This window comes from Saimiri boliviensis, chromosome 6 (assembly GCF_048565385.1).
Source record: "Saimiri boliviensis isolate mSaiBol1 chromosome 6, mSaiBol1.pri, whole genome shotgun sequence".
Classification (NCBI taxonomy): domain Eukaryota; kingdom Metazoa; phylum Chordata; class Mammalia; order Primates; family Cebidae; genus Saimiri; species Saimiri boliviensis.
In genome coordinates this window covers 119,658,510-119,681,801 of record NC_133454.1, presented here as the reverse complement: position 1 = coordinate 119,681,801, position 23,292 = coordinate 119,658,510, and the positions used below count along the sequence as shown (strand labels likewise).

Below are 23,292 nucleotides of genomic sequence, written 5' to 3'. Positions count from 1 at the left end.
GGTCTCCAATGGCAACGGCGTGCTCCTACTGCGCCTGCGCACCCGCCTAGGACCCGCAGGGGCGGAGGGAGTGTGTGTGCGCAGACTCACTAGGGGCCTGGCAGCCACGTGGTCAGACAACCGGTCAACTACTGTTTGGTGTCTCTAGGAATGGTTTCTCCAAACATCTATTCTGAGATTGCCCATATTGGTGGATTTCTTATACACACACCTGCTGCACAGGGACCAGGATCACTGAGGAAAAGTCCGCCCTTCACATTTTTTGTCTTCAAAGAAAACTTTTGACCAGAAGTGCACTTTGGAAGGTGCACTTTTGAATGAAGCGGCTGAGTCAATGGCTCGTTTTGTTTTTCTTTAAACGTAAGAGACCAAAGAAGGAAGTTAGCGACGAGAGTAATGCTTAAGGAAACACCAGAATGACTTTTTGATCAACTTGCTGAGGTGGGTTTACCTTTTAGGTGATACATGGTGTTAGTTTTCTATTTGAGTAGTTAAAACAGTGTTTATGAAGAGGTGCGTTAGCTGAGGAGTACAGACCATCCTGTTAGGCAGCTGTGAGTACTTAGGCGTTTAAAGTATCTGGAGAACAGCTCCTCAATGCGATTTCTCATTTATTCATGGAAAATTTAGATTGGCATTGTGGAAAAATTAATCCAGCTTGGAATGCAAATTTTTAGTGAATGATGTAAAACATGCAGAAAATGAGACAGGTTTTTCTTTGATAAGGAAATTTTCTGTGCTTCCAACACCTTTATTTGCTAAATCATGAGTATGTCTAAAAGCCGTCAAGATCTTTTATAGCCTGAAAAATCAACTGTAAACTGGGAAACTTTATTTTTAGTCTCACAGCTACCTCCTTTACATTGAGACTCCAAAGTCCCCTCAAATCAAAGAAAAACAAAAAGCCCAGGCTCATTTTGTATTGGTCAGTATGTCATTGAAGGTAATAGTTTTATTCTTAAGTAATATATCACTTCATTTTCTAACATTATTATTATTTTGTGAATTTCTTGTCTATGAACATTGTCTTGTCTATAAATATTGTCTGATAATATTAAGCATTCTCTTTTCTGTAGAAAGAGGAATCGTGTCTTCAACCTCAGGGTTATGGATTTTTTTTTAAGAATCCATAGTAGAAAGAGCCAGCTCTGATGAGATGGACCCCCATTGTAACTTGCTGCCAAGATTGATGGATTATTTGTGAGAGAAGTGACATGTTTCTTCATTTAGGGCTTGGCCAACAGTCTCAGGAAATTATCATGGATTTGATTTTTTTTTTGGACTGGGGCCAAAATGTGTATTCAGTATAAACATAGGCAAAAATAGAAGACTGAGCCAAACTGTGAGACAGGCCCGGTTCCTTGCACATCTTATTTCTTCTGGTAATATCACAGACTAGTAAAAGCACCATTGATTTTCTCAGTACCTGTAAACTGGATTTGGAAATTCAGAATTCATTTTAATTTTTATCATTTGGTTGTTAAAAACACTGTATTCTTCAGCAATGGAGAGGCAATCAATCAGTCATGGTTTGACATCCAATGTGACTTTTATTTCTTCATGTGGATCATATTGTTAATTTCTCTTGAATTGGTTCCCAATATACAAAAGACATTAGGGAAAATGTGCTGGAACTACAATTCCTATACAATGTTGTTAAAACCATTGTTGGGAATTATTACAAGGACCCTGCTGGCTGTGAGCCCTTATCAAATAACTTGCCCGTATTTCTTTGAGGAATTTTATTTATTTATACACTAGGGATAACAGATGTTTCCTCTATGTAAACACCAGGGTGTTCTAGTAAAGAAAAGTGGAAGTTATGCAAATCTGGGAAACTAAGCAGTTGAATTCATTGTAGAAAAGCAATATCCATACCTATGTATATTTATGTAAAGTCTAATCTATATGTATATATGTATAAACATGCAGGTACACACATATAAGTAGAGAGAGATTTCAGTTTTCATATGTTTACCATAGAACTTATATACTATTCTGTAGTAAAATGCTAATTAATAGTTTAAACTTATCTTGCTTTTTTTCCTTGCATTTACTATGTTGAGGCAATATGTTAATTGCCTTATATTGCTTATTTTATTTAAACTTCACTACATGCCTATGATGTACATATTACTGATATTTTCATTTTAACAGATGAGAATGCTGAGGTTTGGCGAAGTTTAAGAGTCACACAGCTTATAAATGTTAAGACAGATACAGGTGAGGGGATGGAAGGCAGCAAACCACACTGCCATGTGTGTACCTATGCAACAATCTTGCATGTTCATCACATGTACCCCAAAACCTAAAATGCAATAAAAAAAAAGAGTTGAGGTTCTAACTCCAGCAGTCTAAATCTAGCTCCAGAATCTGTAGCCTATCCTCCTACCCCGTTTTCTTTCTCCAAGCCTTCTTCAGAAAGAGCGCTGTGCTGTGACTGTCATGGAATTGCAAAAAGAATGTTGTTGAAGAAATCACAAGGTCTAGGGATGGTTTCCAGCTCCAGTTCTGGCTATGTGTATTCCACTCTCTACTTTTTGACTTCACTTTTTGCCTGTAAAGTTAGCTTCCTGAAGTACACATTGTAGCTTTGTTTGAATGTATGAAATGACATTTGGCCTAAAAGTCCATACCATATTCTAAAGTGTTGCTAAATACTTGGGAGAATAGAAGGAGTTATGAAATATAAAGTGAAATCTTGCATGAGGTCTAAACCAAATGGAGACCCCCGGGAAATGTGTATGGAGAAAGAGATTGAATGAAACCCCTTGAGCATTGCTGAGCTGGCAGAATTTAGTAACAGTAATTGTTTTTAAGAGTGAAGCCAGGGAACTGAGGGAGAGGGGGAGAGCTAGGAGAAAAGAGAGAACAGTTATAAATTATAAATTTTCTTGGTTTGTTTTAAATGCAAATGAATAGAAAAAGAAATCAGTCAACTTTAGGAAAACGCTGGTATCCAAGACCTCTCCAACCTGTGGGAATTAGCAGGACGTATTAACCTTATGGCCCAGTTGGCCTGGTTTCCATCACCGTCTGTTGAAGAATGACCCCAGTTCTCTGCGAATCCCCATTTCCAGAGCATTTCTGGGAGTCCCCAGAATTTTCACATTTGCTCTCCAGCAGGCCTGAGCTGAGCTGTTGCTGTGTAGGGGGCAGCCACTTTCCAGATACATCGTAGTCTTCTCAGTCTTTGCTGCAGTTTCTGCAGCAAAAGAAGGCTGCCTTACCACAGGTGCTGTCTCCCCGGGCTCCCTAAGCACCAGAGCCCTGGAGGTGTTCAAACAGCCTTGCGTTTTCTTCAGTCTTCCTTACAGAGGAGGAGCCTGGTTATAATCCACGCACAAATGAGGAGCACAGCCCTTTCTCCATAGAGATCAGACCTGGTCACCGAGGTGAGGCTGGCTACTGGACTCTGATCTTTCAGCTTGAGCATCAGATACCTGAACTCAAAATTTCTGTGGCATCTTTTCCTTCATGCAAATCACCTCTGCAAATAGATGCCTAGGGACTCTGCACCCCATCTCCAGTTGTCCAAATTCAGGGTAGGTTTGGCCAATATCTACTCTGTGGGAAAAGGGGACAATTGTAATTGATTATTAGAGGGTTGTGACAAGTGCAAATATGCTCTAGGAAAGACAGCTTTCAGAAATATTGTTTTGGCAAGGCATGAATCAATGACACATGTTTATCTAAGGCACATTTGTACACTCTTGAAAGATCATTCTGAGTCCATGTATTTCATGGTGAATTATCGACTTTCTCTAAAGCCTTAGAATTTAGAATTAGAAGACACTCTAGAGTCCTAGAGATGTAATAATGATTTGTGTTCTTCTGAGGAGGAAAGAGACTAAATATAGGAAGTACTCAAGATGTGTGTGTAATGTGTATGTGTGTGTAGCTTAAGTTATATTTGGTAGGCAAAGTCTTTATATACAAATCCAGCATTAATTACTTGTGCATGAAGAAAGCATTTGTTCACTGACATTTAGATAAATTCTACTACACTTCATTTTATATTACCCTACATAAAAAAATATGTAAAGCCAAAATTTTATGTAATAGCAGAGGTTTTTTTAAATCACAAAGTAGTAGTGTAATACTTCTTTTTAAGCAAATGAATGAATAAATAAACATTTTTAAAAGATTTTCCAGAATGAAAATACCATAAGGCCTTTAAATAATAGCAAGCATGTTGCAATATAATATTTCTATTCCAGTTACCTTCTAGGGTCTCAGATCACAGGTCAACCTGGAGAAATTTGTTCACAGTATATATTTGTCAACATCCCCTCAAAGGTACTCTTCGGTATAGCTTGGAAGTCCTCTCTTTCTCTAATCAGTTTATTCTTCATTTCCATGACTTTTCCCACATTGAAAAAACATGCATAAAAGTGGAGCCACGTGGTTCAAACTCATGTTGTTTAATGGTCAACTGTATTATTATATTACTAAATCTCCTCTCTCCTATCAGAGAATGAGATAATTTCTTCCAAATTTATTAAAAGCTTACTATAGAGAAGCATTTCTGTTTGTTTTGGAGTTACAAATGTCTGATTCTATCCAAGACCATAAGAATAGTGGGAATAATGGTTAGGGCAACTGTCTGGACCTGGGAGCCCTACTGCCTGGGTTCAAATCCATGCTTCACCATTTGCTAGCTACATATTTTAAGGCAAGATTTTTAACGTCTCTACCAAAGTTTTTTCATCTGAAAATGATCCTAATAATAGTATCTGCCTCACAGGTGGTCATTGGGGGCACTGAAATAGTGCTTGGAATGTGAGTGGCACAAAGAATGGGCTAAATATATGCTGTTATTATTACTATTATTAAAGCAAATTGAAAAATAGAATATATTTGATAGAAATTTATTTAAAAAATGAACTTTGCTGGAAATGGTTTTCTGTTCCCTAAAATAAGTTACTTTTATGTTTGTTTATTTTACATGTATAGATATATAATGTACCACCCCCCACACACATTTGGGGGGCACCATTTATTTCCTAGACCCTCAGATCATGAAATTTATGTCTTCACTTTTGCTGAGCTGTTGAGCTTCGTGATGAAGAATACAGCATTTCTAATCACCCAAGTTGCTGAATAGCTGGGACCCAGGCAGGCCAGTGACATTGAAATATGTGGCTCTCACCTGATATAATACATCTGCTTTCTCAGATGCAAAAATTCTTTTCTCATTCAGCCTCTTTCCTTATTTTGATTTCTCTGCCTACTCTTTTTGTCTATATTTTTTCCCCTTCTGGCTTCTTTAATGATATTACAATTTCAAAAAGGGACAACACTTTGCTATTTTCAAACTGTATTTATATAACAGAATCTCATTTGATCTCACAACAGCTCCTGGAGAAAAGGCAGATTTCTCCATTTTTGATCAGTCTGTCTTTTTTCTTTATTATTGCTATTATTATTACTATTATTCCTTCCTTATCCAGTTTGGATTCCACAATCCATCATTTAAAAAATATTTTTTACACTGTCCTAAGCTTTCTTGCCCTTCTGCTATTTTGTCATCCCTCTAGCAAAATCTTAACCCTGGATAAAATCAAACAGATCGTTTCCCTGGACCCATAGTTCACCCCGATCTAGCAGCAAGCCCTTGCTGGAGCAATTTGTTCATACTCTGAATTTGCTACCAGATCCTCAAATGTGCCCTCCACACAGCTTGGCAATCCTGTTGCTCTGATCACTTTATTCTCCAGTTCCATGACTTTTTCCATGTTACCATTCTGTTCAATATTCTCACTCTACTTATGCCCCTACCTTGGCATGATGTCACTACTACTTTGACAGGGATAATGTGAGCCATCGTATCAGATCCTCCTTATGTACTCACTACCATTGTTGCAAATCTGTGGATATCTGTGACAATCTCATGACTTAGGTGATGTTTTCCATCTGTCCTTTTGATTTATGAAAACTTACAATGTCATTCATCCCTTCTCTCTTACCTTGATTGTTCTAATTGGCTTTTAAATGTGCCCACAATTCAAAAACAAAAAGCCAAAACTCAAATGAAAACCCTCTATGCAGCATCCTTGTCCTACTGTTGTCCCCTTGCAGGTGAGTTTAATGTACATGAAAATACTCTGTAAGTAGCAATATTTTGTAGTTATTTAAGAGGCAAGATGTTTGATGATATTAATGTATAAAATAATATAACCTCCAACAAGGGCAATTGGACATTTGCTTTCTGAACAGAAAGACAAGGAGATGAATTAGGGAACTCCAGTGACTGGACACCTAGAAAAATCATCACCAAAAAAGGTTTATCAATCTTCTTGGAGCATAGGTCAGATCTACTACTCCACAACCAATATAAAACCAAAATCAAATTTTAAAACATACTGAAAAAGGCTTTTGTTTCTAATGACATTTTATTAAGGAAAAAGTAACATGAACAGAAAAATGTCTAACTTTAAGAGAGTTGCAGAATCATTCTTCAGTCCTCTCTGGTCCTTCACCTTTGCCAGCATGTAGTGGTGGAAATGTAGGAAGACACTGAGAGGGGAGACAGAGCTATCATTAGCGACCAACCTAAAAACAAGTCTCAAACACAGTCTTTGAAGTCCAGAAATAATTGTGAACCATGAAAGACATCTTCTTAAGAAGTTTGTGCAAGTAGTTTTTCCCCATGAAATTAGACTGATGCCCCTTTTTCTTTTAATATCTAGGGGCATAACCTGAGTAGTCGTTGTATCTTGGAGGAGCAGAAGGAGACACTGGTGTCAAAGGGTTGTTTGCATACACAGTTGGAGCAGCCAGGACAGACTGGAAGGAATGAATAAAAACAGGCAATATGGTTATTACAATCCTACATGATTTCCCCTGGTACCATTATAGTCAAGGACAAAGAGCATTCTGGTAAGCCCATATTAGGATTTAGCTGACACAAGTCTGTATTTCTCCAGGGCATTTTCAGATAGTTTTACAAAGAAGAGAGCCAACTCACCATGTTGGTGATGGTGATGGTGATTGTTTGGTAGGCAAAATGTGCTGTGACACAAGCTGTGAAGAACTCCAAGAGGGAGAAGATCATCAGCATGGCTGAAATGCCTTTTCCAGAAAGCTGAAATAATAAGTAAAAAGTGAAATTTTGGCTAATCAGGAGGGCCTCACGTGGGCTTCAAAAAGTTATTGACTCATCAAATGTGCTACTGCTTATACTCAACTCGCTCCACGATTATTCTTCCCTTATCATCAAATGCCTGTTTCAGAAGAATGTAAATCTACTTTGGAATTTCTTTAAAATGCCAGAAGTCTTTCCTTTTGGCAAGTAGACTATCTTGTTCAGAAATTAGAAACAAGGTAGTTTTTTTCCTTTGTGGTGGCCTCACTGTTTTTTAATAAAAATGTTTCTACTCCTCTCCCTCTTCCTCTTTCTCTTTCTTCCTCTTCTTTATTCTTTTTCTTATTATATAAAAAAATCTAATCTCCTTTCCTCTGCCCCACCTTTCCTCCCCGCCCCCCAAAAAAGTTTCTACTCATTAAAAAATTCAAGCAATATAGAATCAGCTGATCATTCCATATGTCACTACTTAGAAATAACCACAATTAATGTTTGATGACTATTCTTCTAGCTCTCTGTGTATTGGGAAAAGGCAGAAGAATGGATGCTTGAAAAGATGCCACGAGAGAGGGGAAAAAAAGAGACTAACCAAGAGAGGGGAGCATCATTTTATAAAAATGGAATCATGTTATTTCTATTTTAAATAAAAGTGTTAAACTCACTTGAACTCTATACAAGCCTTCTATTTGACCAGATACAGTGTAGGTCAATTTTCCTTTGTTCACACTTCTGTTTATTTGGGTCCCATTTGTCTTCCTGTTTCCATCTACAACTTGAGCCCTAGCTGGTGTTTTATATCCACGTTTCTGCATGTGAACATGTAGCTGTTTCAGGGAGAGAGAGAGCTTAGCTGGCCCTGATCACAGTTCTTGCTAGTGAACATGGACTTTGTTTTTTCTGTCTTCTGAGAGTCTGCTAAATGCTTAGTACAGAGGCCTGCTCCATGGCTAGAGGTTTATTCTGTTCCTGTGTATTTCTGCTCTTTCCTTGCTGGTAGCAGAGTACCGTGCAGGGTACTGGAAGGTGTTGCCATTTCTTCTGTTTCTTTGAGGTCCTGGGTACTACCCATGGTCTTGTACAATACAAGATTTGCTTTATCCTTTCTCAGAATGGACTGCTGTCTACTCCAGCCTTCTTAGCTACAGACTGGAGAGTGATAGTGAGACCCCTCAGTATTTTTTGGCTTCCCTTCGTTCTTGTTTCAGTTTTGTTTCTAAGGAAATAAGAGCCAGGCCTAAAAGCTGTGCTTTTTTTCTGCTACTTTGAGTAGCATCAGAGTGATTTGTTTCTCTACTTGGATGCCAGTTTAAAAGCTGGGTTTTTTAAAAATAATTTTTGTTCTTTTGTTTGGTATTTCAGAGGATGATTTTTACTTTTTTTTTTTTTTTTTTTTTTTTTTTTTACCAAGGAGCTTTCTCATCTATTTTTGCCTCCTGATATGGTTTGGCTCTGTGTCCCCACCCAAATCTCTTCTTGTAGCACCCATAATTCCCACATGTTGTGAGAGAAACCTGACCTGGTGGGAGATGATTAAATTATGGGGGTGGGTCTTGTGCTGTTTTTGTGATAGTGAATGGGTCTCATGAGATTTGGTGGTTTAAAAAACAGGAATTGCCCTGCACAAGCTCTTTTTTTGCCTTCCCCATCCATGTAAGACATGACTTGCTGCTCCTTGCCTTCTGCCATGATTGTGAGGCCTCCCCAGCCATGTGGAACCGTAAGTCCATTACACCTCTTTTCCTTCCCAGTCTCAGATATTTATCAGCAGTGTGAAAACAAACTAATACACCTTCTTATATAAGCTTTTCCTTACACTGCAACGTTGTCCTTTCCAAGCACAAAAGTGATCATTCAAATTCCCTGCCTAAAATTCTACTATGTTTTTAACGAGCAAGGAGCGTCTCAGAGCTTGGTGGAAAATGGGTGTGCCAGGAGTTCAAACTATTGACGCTTCCAACAACATATTCTAGGGGACAGGCATCTGATAGCAGTGCTTAAACAACTTTCAGATCATACCAGTGGTTGGAGTCAGGATTTCAGAATCCTTTAGCTGAGAAACAGATGGCTTCATAAGCCTGCCACTCTGAGATCCAGTGGAACAGAATTACTTACACGGTACGGAGTGAACTGATAAGGAAAATGTTATTGTCGTTATTTGTTCAAAATATTGCTATAGTGTCTTAACGTTAATATTTTCTAGATATATAAGGAAGTCATTCCGTGTCTTTCTTAAGATGCATGTAGCCCACAGTAATTTAAATTGAAAAGCAAAAGCAAAACCAACCCCAGTGCAAAATAAAACAAAACCAATAAAATCACTCTTTTGTGGTTTTCCTTTGCTCACAGAATGAAGACCAAAACTGTTAACATGGCCGTTGAAGTAGGATGGAGCTTCCAGTCCAACCTCATTTTATACCATGTTCCTCCATTTCTTATGGATGGTAATTTACGTATCTCTGCCCTCAGGTTACCCTTTCCTCCTAAGATCAGAGTCCATGCATGGCTATATAAGGCTAATGAATGTGTGATTTAGAGCACATTCAGAGGCATGTACTTCCTTTTGCAATTGCTTCATTCCTTGGGTTTCTTTGTAAAAATTGGATGTTCTTATCCCTGTCATTTACCTCTCACTTCATATTTTAGTCTGAAATTAAAAAAAAAAACCAATAACTTGACTACCTTATTTATATAGAATTTCAAATTCTGGGAAAATAATTTTTGGACAATTTTAGAAGCCATAGAGGCCTATCCAAATCCTTTCCCATTGTTCATGTGATTGACAGTGAGATGAGCCAATAAGGGATGTCCGTTAAACCTTGGTCTATCTGTAGAGGTAACCCTCTCACTTTATTATATAGACCTAGAGATCATACGACTAGGTATGTGGCTAGAATAGAAAAACGATTTTCCACAAAAGCTGGTGTACAGTATTAAAAGATAAAAAATAGACCCATTTTATGGGACTGAAAAGAGAGCAGGCAGATAGTAGATTTTGGGATACTTACCACGGCCCAGTAATCTTGGTAAAATTCCCCATTGATGCACATATCTACCAGCAGCAGAATCATTCCAATGAAGGCAAAGATAGAACTAACAATGTTCATTCCAAGGCTGCTTCTCAGCTAATGGAGGTGGCAGAAAAAAGTCAATTGTGTATAGGATCAATGAAGTTAAGTGAAATAACAGTCAATCAAATTCCATGGTTCTTATTTTTTAAAATTTTGAAATAAGTTTTCAAGTTGAAATGATTCTGTTTTCTGCTCTTCTTAGTAATTACCAGAAACATTATTCTATATGCAGCCTAGATGTAGGGTACTTCTAAAAAGCTGTAGAAAAATGTAAATCATATAAAGCAGGCTCTCATCTATTGTATTTTTCTAAAAGCCTCATGCACAATAACAACTATATTTTATTTGAGAGAAAAATGAAAAAACAAATTTCTAATGAGCATTTTTCTGTGGCAGACATTGTGTTAAACTATTTAAATGATCTCATTTAACTCTTACAGCCATTGTATGAGGTAGTATGATAGCATCTGATTTGAAAGGTGGGGAAGTATTTAGACACAACATGTTTGCTGAAAAATTCTGGAATGAATGAAAACCGTAAGTCTCTCTAGGGGCTAAATATGAATCCCCAAATTTAGAAGGAGAAACTCTTTAGGCTTTTGTGGGCAGAGGTGTATAGACAACTACAAAACTTTCCCCAGTTTCTGCAATAGGATTTTGACAAGCAGAAGAATAATTGTGAAACTAAGTCCTCAGCTGACTTGCTAGAGGTGGCACAGTCGAGTTCTTTAGAAGGTGCTTGTGCTGCAGCATGCCTTAGAGTCTCCTGAGGGCCTCTCAAAGCTCTTAGAAAAATTGTCTTAGGTAAATGTCAGTGGTTGTCTCCTCTAAGAGGACAGATTCTATGCTTGGACAATCTCAATTAGAGGGAAGGATCCATAAAGGATGCAGGGGAAGGATGTTTTATTTTGTTTTTGGACTATAACAGGAGTGGTTAATCATAATTAGGCTTATTTTATTTTATGTCAATTTGATTTCATTGTTTTATTCTTGTTTTGTCTGCAAGAGTACGACCTACACGATTCTGTGTTCCTCCTTCCCTGTTCTTTCCTCTTGTGCTGGATTGCATATAGTCTTGGAACCACCTCTGCTCTAGTTGACTCTAGTTCTTGGTAAATCACATTCTTCTTCCTGGTTCAATAGTAGACCAGGAAATTGCAATAGGTGGGGTGCTGTGACTGAGAGAACTGAAAGTCCCATCTTACTGATCATTTTTATGAACAATTTTTTATGGGACAAGTTAGACTCATTTAATGGCAATTTAAATAATTGTTGTAAAACACACACCCAATCTGAGAAAGAGTAGGAAAGATGCACAAATGAAAAAAAAAAAATACAAGACAGAGCTGAGAAGTGCCAGATAAACAGTAGAGGCTTGTGACTGCTGTGGCAAGTAGGTACTTCCTGGCTCCTGGATTCTTCTTTGAACTTCCCGTAATGCGGTGTGACCTGACTGAACCAGGGAGCATTTAGGTTAAAGCTTAAAGAATCCTGATCTTTACTACTTCTCAGCCTTGTGAGTTCAAGGGTCGGGATGTCGAGCTCTGCCATTTCTTAGTGGCAAACTGTGTGGACCATTCTCCCACCCCATCACTCAGACCATGAGGCAACCAATAGATTTTTGGGGGGAAACGTGCTCCCTTTTGCATTTCCCAAATCCAACTTTTCAATTTTCCTCCCCAATATATGAAGCTAATCTTTAAAGGAATTCAAAAAGTAGAAACAGTCTAACTTACCAGAAGAGGAGAAAGCTCCTTTGGTGCTAATATAGAGAGAGAGCCAGAGATAATGAACTGTGGAAATGAACAAATTTATTTGTGAAATGGGTTAACTGGTTGTGCTTGGGAATTTATCTTTATATGAATGGTTAGTCTATTTATGTTCATCTAGTTTCCTTCTCAAAATTTTCTCTCATACTTCTGAATTTTCTGGAGTCACTCTCAGGCATACATCCTTGACTTCTTTTTTATTTTCTTCTCCTTAGTTTCTGGCCTAAGAAGAAATGTGTAAGCATTCCTTGTTCTGAGGCTTACTGCTCAATTCCTTCTCATAATCAATTGCATTTTTTTAATTAAAAAAAATTTTTTTAGAGATAGGGTCTCACTACATTGCCCAGGCTGGCCTCAATTTCTTGAGCTCAAGCAATCTCCTGCCTCAACCTCCCAAGTAAATTGGACTACATGCATGCACCACCATGCCTGGCTTATTTGCATATTTTTAATCATGTTTCCAACCACCTTTTTATATTTATTTTTGTCACTCTCCCCACAACCTATACATTTCCATCTCAAATGTAACAGGAAACCAAAACTTTGGCTTGCTGATTACATAATTAGAGTAAATTTTTAAGAATGGGATAAGCTCCTAGGTAAAATGGGGAATAAATTCCTGATTTGTTATGCTCATTCAGAGCTGTTAATTTTTTTACATTCTCTAGCCCTCAGTTGTAGAGCTTTATTGAGAAATGAGTTGTGAATTGGCTGGAGATATCAATATTCTATAAACCAAGAAGGAGAGGTGTTCCAGCAAACTACTCACAGAAAGGCCGCCCCAGAATGGGTATCCACCAACAAAAGCCAAAGAGAGAAAACTTAAATTGCTTTTATAAAGGAAGCTTATTAAACCCAAAATAATTCCAAAACCAAGGTGCATCAATCCAACCATGATCTGGATTACCTGAAAAAAGAAAAAAGACATTTTAAAATTACTTCTTCACTTTCAGAGGTGTGAAACATTACTGTCATTGCTGCTCCTGCTTATTTATTGTCAATTTTGCTGAGATCCATGGTTGTCATTCAGGCACGCATCTGAAGCAGGAAGTGGACCAGGAGGATTCCGACATATGCTAGAATAACGGGAGTGCAAGGCCCTTAGCATAAGGCTGTGTTTTGAGGTATTTGGGGAGACTTGCTGGGGTGGTCCAGGAAGAATTCTTCTTAATCATGCATTAGCATCTCTGAGGGCCTCTAAAAGACTCTTATGAAAAAAAAAATACTTTAGCTGTGGTGTCAGTAGCTGCTTTTTCAGATGGATAAGTTCTCCGCTTGAGTCATCTCAGTTATGAGTAAAGGAAATGGTGGAGATAAAACCATTTATCCGACATGAATTATGTGCTTGGTCGTATGCTGAACATTTTACATTTATTGTTTCGTGTAATCCTCCCATAACTGGACTGAGTCACAGAGACATAAAGAAATCAGGTATCCAAGGTCACACAATCCCTAAGGGGCAGATCTGGGAATTTCCTGCGACACATTGACTCCTGAGCCTGTCTCAGGTATTCAATACTGTCTTCCCTCATGCTCAGCTCTGCTCTGCCTTTTCCATGAAGTCTTGGAGATTACACCCAATTAATTTTTTTTCTAAATTTCTGTTGCATCTCATAACATAAAACAAACTTTATTACTTGATTTTGTATACTCATTTATATTGTTCTTTTTTTAAAAGGTGCAGTTATGCACCTTTTAAAAAAAGAACAATATAATTTTCTTACCAAGAACAAAATAATTTTCTTACCAGTCATTCTTCTTACCAATCATATATTACTAAAAGTAAGGTATACATCTTTCAGCTCTTTATACCTCTTATTGCACCTCCCTTCATTGTAAATAAAGATAGATTTCTGAGGAAAAACCATTTCTAGATTGATCAAAAATTTGACTGCATATTTGAAATTTATTTTTCTCCATGTTTACATCTTATCTATCCAGGAAAACTGTAAATGCAAAGACTGCTGTATTTATTTCTTCAATAAATAGCTTCTGAATACAAATAAATTAAATTAAAATTAGAAAAAAAGAAACCAGTTTCATAAACAATGCTAAAAGTTTCCTGAGACTTTGATAAAAACCATGAACCTTTCTCCCTTAAAAATTATTCTTGCACATTCACACACACACACACACACACACGCCATACTTTTGCATATAGCTTCGGAAAGATGATGGGCCTCCTTTAGCTAATCTCACTTAAATAACTCCTGCATTAGACTTTATATTTGGTTTTTACAACTCTTCTGTAGAGCAGCAATTCAGCCATCTGGCCACAAACTTTCCATCCTTGTCCTTGCTGTCATCTTGATGAGGGTCAGTTAGATCTGCATTTGTACAGGCCTCGTTTCTCCTCCTACAGCACTGGTGGTACCATTTACTAGGTCAACATTGCGTATGGGACAGACTTAAAATCTGGACCTTCCATTTGTTTGCATTTTTGGCCACAGAAGCACTTTAAGGTCTGAGTTGACTGGCACAGATGTGCCACGTCCTGCTCCCTGTAGCTCTGGCACTGTCGTGATGCCTGGGGCCTGCTGATGGCATAGAAATAACAATCTTCCGGGAGAGGAAGTAGCTTTGCCAACTGGAGCTTTTGAAAGCAAAACTTCGCATTCTTTTGAAGTATTTTGAAATACTTTAACATATTTCTGGCACCAGGCAGCATGCTTCAGTGGCTCCTCATTCACTCAGTCAAAGCCAAAGCCTTCCGCTCTGCAGGCCTCACCAGGTGTGGCCTTTGCCGGTCCTCTGCCCTCCTGACAATTGCTCCCTCCCTCGCTCATTCTGTGTTATTTTATTAGCCTCCTCCCTGTTCTTTAAATATATCGCACACATTTTTATCTAAAGACTTTTACACTGGGTGTTTTCTCTTTCCCTGACATCTGCAGGGCTCACTCCTAACTTCAGGTTTTGGCTCAAATGTTATGTTCTAAGGAAAGCCTGTCCTCACTACTTTGAAATTGCTGCCTCCTCACTGCCTGGTACTGCTTAGCCTTTTTACACTTCTTCATTTTCTCTATATCATTTGGCACCTTCTAACACACTATGTACTTCACTTCTTTATTATGTGTACAGTCTGATTTCCTACATTAGGCCATAAGGGCAGAGATTGCACCTGCTCTGTGCTCAGTGATATTCCAGGCACCTGTGTGGAGTAGGCTGTATGTGGGGATGTTAGTTTGTCTCATTGATTTATTAGGAGCAGGGGATTTTCTCTATCTGGGAGGAGGAGGATGAGAAGGGCCACCTCCACAGCTTGGTAAATAGTCTGCTGCAGAAGAACTTATGCTCATTTTTACGTCCCTAAAACATCCAAACTTGAAATAGGTAGTAAGATGGCTAGAAGAGTTTCTGGCACATAATGAGCATCCATTTACGGAATGCTCCAGCAGAGAAGTTGGAGCTATGCACAGGGAGAGACTTAATATAATTTGGTGGCATTGTGCTATTTGGAAAGCACAGCAAAGTGACTAACAATTCTACGTAGGCAGGTGGAATTTTCTCATAATTAGGGCATTTTTGTTTTTACGATGCCTACAGAAACAACATAGTTCAGAGTCCCCTTTGTAGAAGTAAGGTGACAGTTAAGCCATAGCATCTCTAAGAGTATTGTTGAGAGAGGCACAGCAGATGGAACATCTTCCAGTTCTTTCACACTCAGCCTTTCCCAGACTGCCCATTTGTAGTTCCCTTTTTTGGGGGCAGCCATCAGTGCTCGTTTTTATGTAAATTCACCTTTAGGCAAATACCAGGCTTGTAACAAATCTAGAGATGGGATTGAGATTGTCCAAAAAGTCTTTTGAAGCAATGAAATCAAGCTAGATGTAGTGGTGTTTCCATCATGTCAATATTACCAAATCCTTCAGCTAGGAGGCTCCTCTGTCTCCTGTTAGATTTGTGCTTGATCTAAAATAAAATGAACTCAAGGGAAAGTCTATAGGCAGACTAAATATTTCTATCTAAAAGAGATAGCTTTAGAATGACATTCAGAACTGTTTAACAATTGGATAATATCTTTTCTCTGATAACTTATAAGAAGATATTGCAAATGTGAAATTAAAATTCTGGTAGTAAAGAGACTTACCCCTAGTGCCTTTGCTTCTTCTTTGAAGGTTATTACTGCCATTCCCATACTTGAATTTATCATTCGTGTATTTCCTTGACCCGGTTGACTGCCAGCAGAGGTTTCTGGAGATCTGATAAACCAGGGCTGAGCATACTGAGCATCCTGGGCTTGGTTTTCTGAGTTGATTGAACCCAGAGGCTGTTGAGATCCAGGAGCCAGAAAGCTGCTTGGTGGGTAAGGGTTGGGTATGGTTTTATGTAGTCCAGCATGGCTTATTGGCTTGGATGACATCTTTATGTCCTAAGTATCACAAAACATACCAAAATGATACATTTATCCAGAAAAGAAACTAAAGAAAATCTTACCAAATGTCAAATGTCAATTATCTATGCAAATGGAGAGAGCAAGTGAGCAGATAATGGGCCATAACAACTGATAGAAACATGGTTCTCAAAACTCCCCAACCCCCAGGCCAAGGACTGATACCTGTCCATGACCTGTTGGAAACCTAGCCACACTGTGCAAGGTGAGCAGCAGGCAAGCATGACTACCTGAGCTCTGCCTTCTGTCAGATCAGCATGGCATTGGATTCTCACAGAAGCGTGAACCCTACTGTGAAGAGCACATGCTGGGGATCTAGGTTGCATGCTCCCTATGAAAATCTAATGCCTGATGATCTGATGTGGAACAGTTTCATCCCGAAACCATCTCTCATCAGAGAGATGCTATGCTGCGGACTGAAGATAGGGGAAGGCGTCCATGAGCCAAGGAATATGGGTTGCCTCTAGAAGCTGGATGAAGCAAGGAAACAGATTCTTCCCTAGAGTCTCCAGGTCATAGTGTGCTGGTATTGGGCTTCTGACCTACAGAACTGTCAGAGAAAAAAATTGTATTGTTTTAAGCCACTCTGTTTGTGGTAGTTTGTTATATTAACAAATAGAAAATTAATATAGAGGCCAAGTAATACAGTACTTGGATGGCAAGGAGAGCAGTCTGAGGTTAAAATTATTTGTCAGTAATTGGGAAACTAGATAGTTCATATATGCCCACTTAAGTTGATTCTCCTGTTTGTTAGGAAAAATACTCTTATTTATTTTTTATTTATTTCTGTCCTTCTGAAAGCTTAGAGCATCTCAGGCCCCATGCTGCTAAGGGAAATTTTGTTGGCAATAAGCCAGAACAACTAGATATGGATAATAATGAGTATTAATCTTTGAAAAAAATTATGACACTTAAAAATTTTGTCTTCAGCCTTAGATTTCTTTCTTTTTTTTTTTTTGACATCTTCTCAAACAACTTTATTGTGCTTAATGAATGTCAAGAAAGTTAGAGTAATGACTATCTCATTCTTGGTATGAAGTATGAATACTATGAATAATCTATTGGCATAATGTATCAATGGTATCTAACAGGGACATATTCAGACCCTGTGGTCATAGAATCCAGCAATTTTAGGGTAGGAAATACTCTGTCAATTTATCCTGTCTCATTCCCCTTCATTTACAGATGAGACATTGAATCTGAATCAAGTTAAGTGACATGCTCAAGGTTACATAGAAAATATATGACAGAGTTAGGACTCCAAGATGGGATTCTTGGCTGTTGACTCAGAATCCCTTCTCCCAACCCCCAGTCATCCATACAGCATTGCACTGGACACTTGCATCTTGTTTTCCAGGCCGGCCTTGGTGGCAGGGTATTGACTCTACTGCAACTACCCAACAACAAAAATTCTGTCTTCTGATGCCATGAAAAAAGAGGCGTTTATAAACCAGATTAACTTCTTAGTGATCAATTAATTAATTTAGTAAAGCTTCTCTTTATCAAGCCTTAGGTGAGCTGTCTAGAGAGCTAACATTTATTAAACACTTATAGTAGGCAGAGTAGGGTCTGTACAGTGTCATGTTTAGGAACATGACTTGGGATCTCACAGCAGCTTTGTGGTCTCTGACAAGTTTGTTAACCTCTCTTTGCCTTTGTTTTCTGCCTATAAAATAGAGCTTATAACACTACCTTCCTTAGCGAGTCAGTTTGAGTATTAAAGAATTATCTTCTGCAAAGTATGTAGAATTGTGCCTGTTACAACTAGAGGCTTGGCTCTATTATTATTGCTGTGTTAAGTGCATGATACACTATCTCTGTACCCTTTACAGAACCCCGTGAGGTAGGTACTCTACTAATATTATCCCTACTTTGCAATGACCAGAATTGAATCCAGAACTTGCACTCATATCTTACTCTCTGAGGCTAGATACAACTGAAAATGGTTGAAAACTCAACAAAAAGGAAGAAACCACCATTCTGAAATATCTGATTACAAAGGGATTGTTTTTTCAAAATGGAAACACATTTTAGCCCACAAAAGTTTATTTTGAACAAGGAAAAATAAGTTTGTAATTGTGATTCTTGGAGTAACTCCATGTAACTCTCAATAGCATCTGAGAATGTGAGGTTATACACCCTATGGATCTGGTTTCTGTGGCCAAATACTGCTCAAGCCCTCTTTTCTAATCCTCAATCTGCTACTTCAGTAAGGGGCTTTAAGCAACTTTCTTAATGAAATCCCTGTTAGCTCCTATGTCTCGACTGTAAAATGACTGATGATGCAATATAAAGGGGCTAATGTAAGGATCAAATTAGTCTATGCAAATTATGCAAAATGGTTGAAACAGTGCCTGACACAAGGCAGAGCTTAATAAAAAGTAGTTATTATATTATTATTAGATCCAAAGGTATTCGATCTTGTTTTAGGCAGTAGATGTAGCCATAGGAAAAGTTTATAAAAGGAACTGAACAGGGTCAATGTCAAAAGCAAGGAAATAGGAGAGGGGTACTCAGAGTACAGTCATTAACCAGAACAAGAATTTTTTTGAACTTTTAAAAAGTGTACAATTAAACAATTGTCCATGTTTCTCCATGTATATGATTTCATTACATTCTCCTTTGCTGCTGATCATTGCCTTTTTTTTGTCTCAAGAAATTTTATAAGGAAAATTCCATACTTTTCATTTATTTAACAACAGTTTTCCTTTCATATCTGCTATTTAGTTTCTAGACTTAGAATTTAGTTTCTGGACTAAGAGCTGTAAGTTTCATATAGAACTCAGATTATTCATGGCTAGGTCTATAGTTATTCTGACTACTCTCAGAATACATTTTTACTAAGTCGAGTTCTAGTTTTATAAAAAGAATTAAAGACTGAGCCAGTTCAGATTCTTTAATTGTTCAATTGAAATGAAGATAATTCTGTAAATGATACATGAGAAGGGAAACTAATAAACAGATTATTTTCATAGATTCTACCTATTGACTTAGTAGGATTTTTCTCAATAGTTGGTAAGATATTTACCATCAGTTGTCCTTTTTTTAAAATAAAAATTAGAACAACTGCAATTATTTTTAAGAACAAGAAACACATAAAAAACATAGGAGCTGGTCGGGCGCGGTGGCTCAAGCCTGTAATCCCAGCACTTTGGGAGGCCGAGGCGGGCGGATCACAAGGTCAAGACATCGAGACCATCCTGGTCAACATGGTGAAACCCCGTCTCTACTAAAAATACAAAAAATTAGCTGGGCATGGTGGTGCGTGCCTGTAATCCCAGCTCCTCAGGAGGCTGAGGCAGGAGAATTGCCTGAACCCAGGAGGCGGAGGTTGCGGTGAGCCGAGATCGCGCCATTGCACTCCAGCCTGGGTAACAAGAGTGAAACTCCGTCTCAAAAAAAAAAAAAAAAAAAAAAAAAAAAAAAAAAAAAAAAAAAAAAACATAGGAGCTCTGATGAGATCAAAAGTAAAGACTAAAGCAAATAGAAAAAACCGTATCAATTTGCTCTGTGATTAGATTATTTCAAATAAACATGGGAAAATTTGACTTTGTTCTTCTCCTTCTCCTTCTCCTTCTGCTTCTTTTTTTGAGACAGAGTCTCACTCTGTGGCCCAGGCTGGCATGCAGTGGCATAATCTCAGCTCACTGCAACCTTCACCTACCAGATTCAAGCGATTCTCCTGCCTCAGCCTTCCGAGTAGCTGGGACCACAGGCACATGCCACCACACCAGGCTAATTTTTGTATTTTTAGTAGAGACAGGGCTTCACCATGTTGGCCTGGATGGTCTCGATCTCTTGACCTCATGATCCACCCCCCTTAGCCTCCCAAAGTGCTGGCATTACAGGCGTGAGCCACTGCACCCAGCCGATTTTACCTTTTTAACAGTTTCTTTTTACCTCGTTTTCATGCTAACTTCACTTTTAACAGAGCGAAGATGATTATTATTTTCAAGAGTACTTTATAGCATAAAGCCAAACATAAAACCAAATCATTTCCACAAAATCACCCAGTACATCCACAGGTATACACTTATATCACCTTTCACAAAATGCTGACCTGGTGAAAATGAGTGTTTTTTCCCCACCTATTTTAATTTTAATTGTCTTCTTGTCAGAAAAAAAGTACCTTAATTAAAATGTGTTACAAAACCTCCAGTATTTCTTCTGTGTTCTGTGTTGCCCTGTGGTAGCCATATAATAATCATCAAGTGCCCATTGGGTCATGGCCTTGTCCTTTTTGGTCGATGTTCATGTAATGGCATACAGTTGAACCTACTGTTCACCTTTCTTAGCATTAGTAGCATTAGCATTTTTTTCTTTTTTTTTGAGATGGAGTTTCACTCTTGTTACCCAGGCTGGAGTGCAATGAAGCGATCTTGGCTCACTGCAACCTCTGCCTCCCAGATTCATGTGATTCTCCTGTCTCAGCCTCCTGAATAGCTGGGATTACAGGTGCTTTCCACCATGTCTGGCTAATTTTTGTATTTTTAGTGGAGATGGGGTTTCACCATGTTGGCCAGACTTGTCTCGAACTCCTGACGGCAGGTGATCCTCCTGCCTCAGCCTCCCACAGTTCTAGGATTACAGGCATGAGCCACCATACCTGGCCAGTATTAGCTTTTTTTTTTTTTTTTTTTTTTTTTTTTGAGACGGAGTTTTGCTCTTGTTACCCAGGCTGGAGTGCAATGGCACGATCTCGGCTCACTGCAACCTCCACCTCCTGGGTTCAGGCAATTCTCCTGCCTCAGCCTCCTGAGTAGCTGGGATTACAGGTACACACCACCATGCCCAGATAATTTTTTGTGTTTTTAGTAGAGACGGGGTTTCACCATGTTGACCAGGATGGTCTCAATCTCTCGACCTCGTGATCCACCCGCCTCAGCCTCCCAAAGTGCTGGGATTACAGGCTTGAGCCACGGCGCCTGGCCTTTTTTTTTTTTTTTTTTTTTTTTTTTTTTTCCTTTTGCAGTCCCTTTTAGTTCTTTTATAGCAATCAACTTACTTTTTCATTCCTCTCCCGTTTTTTTTTTTTTTTTTTCTTGTTTCATTAATGGTTTTATTTTCCCTCATTTTTCAGTTGGCCTCAACATAGAGTCAAGAAATTGTCTTCATCCTTCCAGTTGAGAAAATGGAACCCACACAGGTAGATCAGCCCCACTTTGTGCCCATTGATTTGGGGGAGAGATAGGCAAAGAGTTTTCACTGGACTTACTTTGTTCCTTTGGCACCTCTGTGTTTTCTCGTTCTCTGCACCAACCTGTGTGCCAGTACCAGATATTCACCTGGGTTTTATAGGTAGCTTTTATGTCCGTGTTTCAAATCAATTTGTCTTGTATCTTTATGCAGTTTCAAAGTCCTTTTATGGCTGTTTCTGACAACCTGTGTGCCAGTACCAGATATTTACCTGGGTTTTATAGGTAGCTTTTATGTCTGTGTTTCAAATCAATTTCTCTTGTATCTTTATGCAGTTTCAAAGTCCTTTTATGGCTGTTTCTCTTTCACCTCAAGTGATGTACGTGAATTTGTAAATTTTATAATATGCTGTGACTTTACATCTTTCTCTCATTTTTATGGGGAATCCTATTCTGACCTTCCCAAACACTTTCGTATTTATTTTCTCCAGCTTTCTGATACTTAATCATTGCAATATCGTATTGCATTTTAATGCCTATTAAATTAGATGAACAAAATTGGAAAATGCAGATAATAAGAAAAGGAGAGTAAAAGCACTCAATCTCCCAACAAAGACATAGTTAATAATAGTATTTTCATTTTGATTTATAGACTTTTGTATGCACATGTATGTATTTTATACATATGTGACTTAGTAAAATCAAGTTAGATCATAATGTGTATATACTTTATAACCTGCTTTTTAGCTTAATGTCCCATAAATAACTTTTAATATCAATAAACATATTTATTATAATTCTTAATAGTGGCATGCTATTTTATTTTTTGGAAGTGTCCTATCACATTCCAGTTATTTATTTTAAATTATATCTCAGGTACACAAATCTGACAATAATCCACAACTAACATAACCACTATTACACATAGCTTTTGGCTCTTCTAAAACTGTAGCTAAACAAAAATTACAAAGGAAATAATGATTTCTTGCCTTGTAAGTCTGTAATACCCATTTGAAATGAACATAATACATATCACTCTTTAAATTTCCACTATTTAAATAAACTTGCTTCTTGCTTATTAATTTGTTTACTCTAACTTTGATTGATGGTAATGCTAATTGCAGAGGATAATGCATTTCTAAACTGTTTCTATGTTTTGTTTTAACAGTACCCATAGTAGAAAAAATCAGTCTCACAGAGGTATGTTGACAGGAACAGAAGAAATTTTGGAATAATTTCAGAAACACACAATATTTATTTAAAATTCTTATTTAAAACAAGTGATATCATATTTTAAAAATACATATTCAGTCCATCAGTAGTCACTTCCTACAATATAATTTTTTTGTCTTTAATTTTTTTCCTTTTGATAAAAAAAAGGATTCTGAGATAATGTGATATTTTTCTGTGTCTCGCTGATTTCACCTATTGATCTGTTTGTCTATTCTTTCACCAGTGCCACACTGTCTTCACTACTGGAGCTTTATTGTAAGTCTTGAAGTTGGGTAGTGTCAGTCCTCCAACTTGGTTCTTCTCTTTAGATACCATGTTTGCTAAAAAAATTCAAATATGCAGATATAGAGAACAAAATGTTGGTTAGCAGGGTAGCTGTGGAGGAAATGGGAGATGTAGATAAGAGGATACAAAGTAGCAGATATGTGGATGAACAAGTCTAGAGAGCTAAGGTACACTGGGAGGACTACAAGCAATACAATTGTAATATATATGGGATTCATGTGAAATGAGTAGATTTTGCTTCTCTTGCCACAAAAACAAAAAGATTGGGTAACTACATGAGATGATGGGTATGTTAATTTGCTTCACTACAGAGGCTTTTTGCTAT

The 23,292-nt window shown here is 38.0% G+C and overlaps 1 protein-coding gene across 2 annotated transcripts; it reads right to left on the bottom strand.

The window, feature by feature from the left end:
* Nucleotides 1–6,372: 6,372 nt before the first annotated feature.
* MS4A12 (membrane spanning 4-domains A12) lies at nucleotides 6,373–21,636 on the bottom strand. Of its 2 annotated transcripts, XM_074401550.1 has the most exons (8): nucleotides 21,530–21,636; nucleotides 16,012–16,293; nucleotides 12,694–12,831; nucleotides 11,892–11,948; nucleotides 10,093–10,209; nucleotides 6,971–7,087; nucleotides 6,702–6,789; nucleotides 6,373–6,519 (listed from the first exon to the last, which is right to left on the bottom strand). In XM_074401550.1, the coding sequence occupies exons 2-8, from the start codon at nucleotides 16,282–16,284 to the stop codon at nucleotides 6,479–6,481; spliced, it is 831 nt and encodes a 276-aa protein (XP_074257651.1). In that variant the 5' UTR covers nucleotides 16,285–16,293; nucleotides 21,530–21,636; the 3' UTR covers nucleotides 6,373–6,478. The 2 variants fall into 2 exon arrangements, with proteins under 2 accessions (XP_074257651.1, XP_010333505.1); XM_010335203.3 differs by having other exon boundaries at nucleotides 6,387–6,789.
* Between the last annotated feature and the right edge of the window lie 1,656 nt (nucleotides 21,637–23,292).